Raw genomic sequence first — 8,737 nt, forward strand, 5'->3', positions numbered from 1 at the left:
TCCGCATATAACAAATAGCCCTTCTTTTCGTGGAAGCCAGTTGATAATTTCACTTATTTTCCCTCTGTTTTTGATAAGCTTCTTTAGTTTCCTGGTGTGCTTCAAATATTGGTCTCATCAACCAGAAACAAATAAATCTAAAGCATATTTTGATTAGTCTGACTTGCACACTGTGTTGAAGTATAGGGGGCTTTTTACAGTGATTCGTGAAGGCAGCTTCGGCTGGTCCATATTGGGCGCCCAGGCTCCTAATATGGACCATCATTTTGTGAATTTGTCTGTATTTCATTTTTGCTGAATGTCTATCAGAGCTATTTCACTCTAATTAGGCCCAACGGTTAACCTAAGAGAGAAACTGGGACTACCATGCACAAAATGAAACTTCTTCGCAAGAAAACAAGCTAGTTATCGGCATGAAACAAAAAGTGGTCCATATTAGAAGCCCTTCCCCTACCTCTCTCACAGATCGCCGACTGACTGAATTAAGAACTCGCCAGCTCCAACTCTGCCCACATAAACTTTCCAAAAACGCTGGAAATATTGGACCAATTTTTGCATCCCAACTAAAACATGTATTCCCGTGTCATTTCATTCAAACTGAGAGCTGAGCTGATTCAAACTCAGTTTCTAATGTTGCATGCCGTGTGTCAACTACGTACGTGTGTGTGTGTGTGTGTATGTCAGTGTGTGTGTGTGTTGTGTGTGTGTGTGTGTGTGTGTGCGTGTGTGTGTGCCGTGTGTGTGTGTGTGTTGTGTGTGGTGTGTGTATGTGAGTCAATTATGTGTGTGTTGTGTGTGTGTGTGTGTGTGTGTGTGTGTGTGTGTGTGTGTGTGTGTGTGTCAGCAGGCGCGGACGAGGGGGGGTTTCTGGGGTTTCCGGAACCCCCCCCCCCCCCCAGCCAAAATTTTGTTTTTTGTTTTTTTGGGTTGAGTTTCAATTTTGGGGGTATTAATCAGTGACAAAATCTGCTGCCTGAAACTGGTAATGATCATCCTCAGAATGCACCAGATTGCACCATTTTGCATCCTTTTTTTCAAAATTTTCCGGGGGGCATGCCCCCGGACCCCCCAAGCAAGCTAGGCGCTTCGCGCCTTCACACCCATATCTTCACAATATACTTTTGGAACCCCCCCCCCCCCCATAAAATGAACTGATCCGCCCCTGGTGTGTGTGTGTGTGTGTGTGTGTGTGTGTGTGTGTGTGTGTGTGCGTGTGTGTGTGTGTGAGAGAGTTAATTGTGTATGTGTGTGTTGTGTGTTATATATGTGTGAGTGTGTGTTTGAGTGTGTGTCAGTGTGTTGTGTGTGTGTGTCACGCTGTGGTGTGTACGTGTGTGTGTGTGTGTGCATATGTATGTGTGTGAGCGTGTGTTGTGTGTGTGTGTGTGTGTGTGTGTGTGTGCGCGTGTGTGTGTGTGTGTGTGTGTGTGTGTGTGTGTGAACGTGTGAGCGTGTGGTGTGTATGTCAGTGCCACGGTGTGTGTGTGTGTGTGTGTGTGTGTGTGTGTGTGTGTGTGTTGTGCCACGTGTGTGTGTGTGTGTGTGTGTGTGTGTGTGTGTGTGTGTGTGTGTGTGTGTGTGTGTGGGTGCAATCTAAATTCTTTAAATCCACATAGAAATACTGACTGATAAACGATAATCACGTTTGTAGCCTAACCGTTTCCTATAACTCCTTTCTTTATATTTGCTTGCCATAGAATACACTGAACACAGAGCCCATTACACTGCTTGCACTTATTTATTTCTTACTGGGTTAGCCGAGGGGGATTCTTCGGCAGAAAAATAATACACACATTTTAAAATCATGCATCGCGTAGACGGTCCATGAACAGAGCCTCGAAGAAAGAAGTCCTCTTCTCTTGTTTCAATGTGGACTGATCTATGGCAGGCACAACGGGTCAAAAATGCCAAAATATTGTCATAATTGTCACTGACGACTTTTCATTCATAACAAGCTTGGTAACTATCACAAATCCAAGTTGCCAATGGTTTTGAGCTTCAGGTGAGACATGGATACGAGTCAAAGTAAAAGCCAATCAGCCTGGTTGTTTGTTTGATGTGTGGAACCATCGCGGCTTTGGATTCGTGTTTCCGAGGACAACGACTGCTAACACTCACTCTCAAAGACCCAATCAATGTTGAAAATTACCGCGACGACTCATAGTCATTTTGCAACTAAGCTGTGCAATGACACACTGCGCAACGAAAAACACTTAAAAAGAAAAAGAAAAGGTACATGCTAAAAAGTGACTGCATGACCTCGCTAATAAAATGGCAGCCCTGTGCATTTTCAGACTGGAAGAAAAGCGACGTAAAGTTTACGTTTGACGTCGCATTTTCAATTATGACGCGAACGATTGAACTTTTGACGCGCTTTGGGGAATTCTAAAAAAAAAAATTAGGCTCTCTGTGGGTGATTGTGCGTATTTTTGCACTACCAAAATAATGACAAAAACGGCGATGTTTGGTGGCTTGTTGTCAGACCAGTATTTTTGTGTTGGTCCTCGGGGAGCAGCATATCGCCTTTTGTTACATATTTATCAACCTCGGCCTTCGGCCTTGGTCCATAAAGAGTGAAACAAAAGACGATATGGTCCCCTCAGACCAACAAAACAGTTGGTTTTCCAACAAGCCACCAAACACCTTCTAATGTCTTAAAACGTAAAACTCATTTTTGAAATACGGTTTTTTTTCCCCCTGGAATAAGACCTTGTTTGAAGAATTAATGCCACATTTCGAAAAAAATGTGACTGTGAGTGTAAATTTTAAGCAATTATTTTTTTAATTTTTGACCCATTATGCCAACCATTCAAGTCTTTCGTGCACACGCTGTGTTGTTTAAGACAAGACACTTCGTCATCTACCGAGAGTGGAACGCCGACATCCTCTTCTTCACCTGATGTTCTTCTTCTGCAGACAGACAACATAACACTTAAGAACATAAAACAGTCATATTCCTTTTATGCACAACATTATTTAAACACATGCACACACACACACACACACACACACACACACACACACACGCACACACATACACACACACACACACACACACACACACACACACACACACACACACACACACACACACACGCACACACACACACACACACACACACACACGCACACACACACACACACACACACACACACACACACACACACACACACACACACACACGTGACCAGTTAATGCACACCAACACCCACCTTTGGACGTGAGAACAAATTAAACAATGCTGCAGGTAATATGTCACAACTGCTCATAAACAGATGATTAATTTGTTTGAATCAGACACCTCTTCTTTTGTTTTCAAGTTCGCTAGCAGAACGTGAACATGTCTCTTGGACAGTCGGCTTTAAGGCAGCAGAACAAACAAACAAACAAAAAAAACCAAAAAACAAAAATGGAGACAAAAACCAAACTTGGCAAAATCAAACTAAATGGAGACACTGTATCGTCTCACCTCCAACTTAACCAGCTTGTCATCCCAACCTCCGTCATCTTCCTCCAATGACCTTAGGTCACGGTCAGCCTGAAAAGACACACAAGTGACCAGTGTATTCACACCAGCACCAACCAGTACATACAAGATAAACAGTTCAGAAAATATAACTACTGCCCCTAAAACAGATGATTTTCTTTTGGGTTTCTTAAAACATATTTCAGTTCTTCCTTTTGTCTTTGAATTCCATCGCACAACGTGAACATTTCTTCTGAACAGTCGCCTTAAAGGCAGCAGAAGACAGAAACAAACAAATAAAGTTAACACACACAAACAAACAAGCAAACAAACAAATAAACAAACAAACAAACAAACAAGCAAACAAACAAAACCAAAACAAACAGACAAGCAAACAAACAAGCAGACAAACAAACAAACAAGCAAGCAAACAAGCAAACAAACAAAAAATATAAACAAATAAACAAACAATCAAACAAACAAACAAACACAAAACAAACACACAAACAAACAAACAAACAAACAAACAAACAAACAAACAAACACAAAAACAAATAAACAAAGAAACAAACAAACAAACAAACAAACACAAAAGGGAGACACTGTATCTTTATACCTCCAACTTAATCAGTTTGTCATCCCAACCTCCGTCATCTTCCTCCAGTGATCTGACGTCACGGTCAGCCTGAAAAGACACACTGTCCAATCAGTAAAAACCAAGATAAACAGTACAGGCAATATATCTCAGTACTGCCTCTAAACAGAGTTCAGTTCTTTTTTTGTCTTCAAATTGTATCGCACAACGTAAAAATGTTTTCTGAATAGTCGTCTTAAACACAGCAGAAGACACAAACAAACCATCAAACAAATAAACAAAACAAAAACACAAAAAACATATCAATCCCAAAAGAACACAACAAACTTAAACAAACATACGAACACACAAGAAAACTAACACAGAAACAATGACACAAACAAAAACAAACAAATAAACCAGCAAACACATAAATAAGCAAACAAACAAACAAGCAACCAACCAAACAAACAAACAAACAAACAAACACACAAAAACGCAAACAAACAGACAAGCCAAACAACCAAACAAACACAAACACAAAATGAAGACCCTGTATACATTTTCTAACCTCCAACTTAACCAGGTTGTCATCCCAACCTCCGTCATCTTCCTCCAGTGATCTTACGTCACGGTCATCCTGATAGAACACAAGTGACCAGTTAATTCACACCAACACCCACCCTTGGACACATACAAAACAGACAGTACTGCTGGAAATATCTCACAACTACTCCTTCAAACAGGCGAATTTCATTTGTTTTAAACAATCGTAAGTTATCTCAGAGAGATGTTTCTTTTTTCTTCCAGTTCGCTCGCAGAACGTGAAAATGTCCTCTGGACAGTCGACTCAAACGCAGCAGATCAAACAAACAAACAAACAACCAAGCAACCAACCACCAAACAAACAAACAAACCCAACAAACAACCAACCGACCAAACAACCAACCAACCAACCAACCAACCAACCACCAAACAAACAAACACAAAACTGATTGAGACACTGAATCTTCTCACCTCCAACTTAATCAGTTTGTCATCCCAACCTCCGTCATCTTCCTCCAGTGACCTTACGTCACGGTCAGTCTGATAGAACATACAAGCAACCGGTTTATTCACAGCAGCAACAACCAATGGATATTAAGATGCTCAACACACACACACACACTCACACACACACACACGCACACACACACACACACACACACACACACACACACACACAGATACACACACGCACACACAAGAAATCAAAAACACCAGAAAAACAACAACCAACAAACCAACCAATTTAACATCCAAAATACCAACCAAACCAACAAAACAAAAACACTGAAACAAATATGTGGACACTGTCTTTTTCCTACCTCTTCCTTGACCAGCTTATCACCCCACCCGGCATTCGCAATCAGCACGAGGGAGGCAAGGGACAGCCAAGTTAGCATCATCTTGCTTCTCGATCTTCTTGTCCTACACATGTACACAGGGGTAAAGGATAATTGCAGCAAAACAGATTCCTCACTGTCGCTAACAATGAGCTAATTTGCGCGCTGCGGTTCCATTTATTTGCTACGGTGTTTAATAAATCCTCCCGGGATTAATCAAGATTCATCTGATTATTCGTCTTCAGGGTTGGATTGGGATCTCTCTCACCTTTCGTAATGTAATGACATTCTGTGTCTGTTTGTCTGTCTGTCTGTCTGTCTGTCTGTCTGTCTGTCTGTCTGATTCTCTGTCTCTGTCTCTGTCTCCGTCTCTGTCTATCTCTCTGCCTGTCTGCCTGTCTGTCTGGCTGTCTGTCTCTCTCTCTTTCTCTCTCTCTCTCTCTCTCTCTCTCTCTCTCTGCACCCTCTCTCTCTCTCTCTCTCTCTCTCTCTCTCTCTCTCTCTCTCTCTCTCTCTCTCTCTCTCTCTCTCTCTCTCTCTCTCTTTCTCGTTCTAACTTTTATTCCATTTTATATTCTGGTTGCGTTTAACTGTTTTTGTTCTATTATTTCTTTCCATCTGTATTCTTCTTTAGTGAATATTATATGTTTAGCATTTGCTGCTGCTGCAGCTGAATTTAATGATGATGATGATGATGATGATGATGATGATGATGATGATGATGATGATGATGATGACGACGACGACGACGATGACTATGACGACGATGATGATGACGATGACGACGATGACGACGATGACGATGATGGGGATGATGGTGATGATGATGATGATGATGATGATGATGTAGTTTGGCAATAACTTGAGACTGTAAACAACAAACAAATAGATTTGACGTTTGTGCGTCATTTTGCCATTAATCGGTGTGAAATCAGCGCGGATTCGTGTTATTGAGGTACACACAATCAGCCTAGGGATCAACTGCGCAGTTCCACAGTACACGTAAGTATTTTCGAACTGATAAAAGGTTCGAACATATAGGTAACATTGGCTCCGATCCTACGCACGTCCCCATCCCCCCCCCCCCCCCCCAACACCCTATCCGTTATTATATCTTTATAAAACCCACACACACACACACACACACACACACACACACAACCACACACGCACACACACACATACACATACACATACACACACACACACACACACACACACACATACAGATAGAGAGAGAGAGAGAGAGAGAGAGAGAGAGAGAGAGAGAGAGAGAGAGAGAGAGAGAGAGAGAGAGAGAGAGAGAATTGAATTGAATTGAATTGAAATTTATTTTACGAGGGTGACAGAATAAGCAATGTATACATGCTTTTTTACATCCGGCCCTCGCCCATTGAGGGGTAACAAACAAGAAGAAATAAAAGATAAGTTTAACTATAGTACAAATGACATATTTACCATAATTAACATGTCAAGCAACCAATAAGACATTTTAAGATGCATTAGGATTCATTAGCAATGCTTGAAAATTATATATAACATAGAAATATGTGTTTGTATAAAAAAATAAAAGAGAGAGAGAGAGAGAGAGAGAGAGAGAGAGAGAGAGAGAGAGAGAGAGAGAGAGAGAGAGAGAGAGAGAGATAGCTGCAGACAAAATCAAAGAGCGACAGAGAATTAAATGCGATCTAAACGGTTATTTTTTAAATCTGCATCTGACATGCTGTAAACATACATAAACATCAATAATAACTGAATAATGGGAGTCTGGTGGTTCAGTTTGTACAGCCCTGGACCTGCGATTCTCATGTTACGGGTTCGAATCCAGGCCAGGACGAACACGGGGCAATGCGATTACTACAAGTCCCACCTTCCACGGCCGTGGCACATAACAGACCTTTGGTTGAAACAAAACTTTATTCAATTATTATCAAGACTAAAACAATACATGGTTTTTAGGATAACTAACTCAAGCATATAATGCTTATTTTAAGTAATCCTGGTATGTACATCAGTAACAAAAGTTAACATGATTGCGGACTAAATACATTTACTCATTTCAGGCAACGATAACAGACAGAAAAACCTGATACGCAAACACTCAGAAAAGGAGGTGATGAAAAAAAAGAAGAAAAAAGACATGGGGCACGAGAGAACCGAAATAAGCATAAGGGAAAAAGAAGAGGAGGAAGAGGAGGAAGAAGACTTGGAGCGCCAGATATTTGGGAAGAGTGGGTCTGGTCACAATAACAGACCTTTGAAATGTTAACAGAACTGCAGGCGGTGTTTTACATATAAGCACTGCGTATTGCGACATGCTTGCTGCTAGCATAGGACGACGAAGCAAGACATTAAATTACATTAAATTAAACGTAATTGATTTTGCAATTGGTCAAATTGCCGGTGTTCAAATCTGATGAACACCGACACTCTGCTCATTGAAACCTGCAAGAGAGGCGCATTGATAAACGTCCAACAAGTCTCTGTGCGTGAGGGTAATTTACCAGTACTTTAGACAAAGGCTGCATGACGTAAATTGGTGTATGAATTCGTCTGCGCAATCAGTCGACCATGATAACGTCGAAGTTTCAAAATGGAAGCCTATCGATGTGTAAATGTGGCAATACTTTCAAAGTCAGTGGTGACTCACGCATATCTGCTTCACAAGCTGCTGCACACACAAACACAAAACACATTAGCTGTACTCTCACACAGCATCGTAGGGGAAGGGCCCCTAATATGAGGCACCTTCGAGCTTCGCTTCGGTTCTGACTAACTAGCGGTGCATTCGCTGGAGTGTCCCTCTCTGGATAGCTTGCACATGGCAAAACAGTTGCGGACGCACTAACTACGAAACCGTTAGGCTTTAGGCCACAAAAAAAAATAGGTCTGTTTACGGTAACCCGACCGACCCTAGTTTTTAGGCCCGACCCTAATCTTTTTTTTGGATCGTCTGAAAAAGAAAAAAAAAACGCATCCAAAATAGAGCTGTTTGCGCTCAAACAGCAGACGACAGAAGGGAGGTAAGCTCAAAGTACTGTTTATAGTTATGTTGGGCAAAAACAGGGATTGATGAGAAGAAAATTAATGAACTGTGAAACATCATAGAGAGGGGAGAAAAAAAAGAAGAAACAAAATGGGAAAAAAAAGCCGACCTACCGACCCTATTTTTTCACCCTATGTTACCGTAAACAGACCTTTTTTTTTTTTTTGGCCTTGTCCCTTCTTTACACTTTTGGCAGCGTTCTCTCTAAATTTGACGATTAAAAGGGACTCGTTTCTGTCCACAGACAGAGCTGTTAACGCACAAA

The 8,737-nt window shown here is 41.4% G+C and overlaps 1 protein-coding gene across 4 annotated transcripts; it reads right to left on the bottom strand.

Moving 5' to 3' along the window:
* Nucleotides 1-1,719: 1,719 nt before the first annotated feature.
* Nucleotides 1,720-5,599, bottom strand: LOC138947756 (uncharacterized). 4 transcript variants are annotated; one of them, XM_070319311.1, is made up of 6 exons: nucleotides 5,409-5,597; nucleotides 5,059-5,127; nucleotides 4,613-4,681; nucleotides 4,084-4,152; nucleotides 3,471-3,539; nucleotides 1,720-2,910 (listed from the first exon to the last, which is right to left on the bottom strand). In XM_070319311.1, the coding sequence occupies exons 1-6, from the start codon at nucleotides 5,517-5,519 to the stop codon at nucleotides 2,893-2,895; spliced, it is 405 nt and encodes a 134-aa protein (XP_070175412.1). In that variant the 5' UTR covers nucleotides 5,520-5,597; the 3' UTR covers nucleotides 1,720-2,892. The 4 variants fall into 4 exon arrangements, with proteins under 4 accessions (XP_070175412.1, XP_070175415.1, XP_070175413.1 ...); XM_070319314.1 differs by lacking the exon at nucleotides 4,084-4,152 and having other exon boundaries at nucleotides 5,409-5,599; XM_070319312.1 differs by lacking the exon at nucleotides 5,059-5,127.
* Nucleotides 5,600-8,737: the final 3,138 nt, after the last annotated feature.

The sequence above is a fragment of the Littorina saxatilis genome, linkage group LG14 (assembly GCF_037325665.1).
Source record: "Littorina saxatilis isolate snail1 linkage group LG14, US_GU_Lsax_2.0, whole genome shotgun sequence".
Classification (NCBI taxonomy): domain Eukaryota; kingdom Metazoa; phylum Mollusca; class Gastropoda; order Littorinimorpha; family Littorinidae; genus Littorina; species Littorina saxatilis.

Coding starts and splice junctions, on each gene's coding strand:
- LOC138947756 (XM_070319311.1), bottom strand. CDS start 5,519: ATGTGTAGGACAAGAAGATCGAGAAGCAAGATGATGCTAACTTGGCTG. Junction 5,128..5,408: donor ATAAGCTGGTCAAGGAAGAG/GTAGGAAAAAGA, acceptor ATGTTCTATCAG/ACTGACCGTGACGTAAGGTC. Junction 4,153..4,612: donor ACAACCTGGTTAAGTTGGAG/GTTAGAAAATGT, acceptor GTGTCTTTTCAG/GCTGACCGTGACGTCAGATC.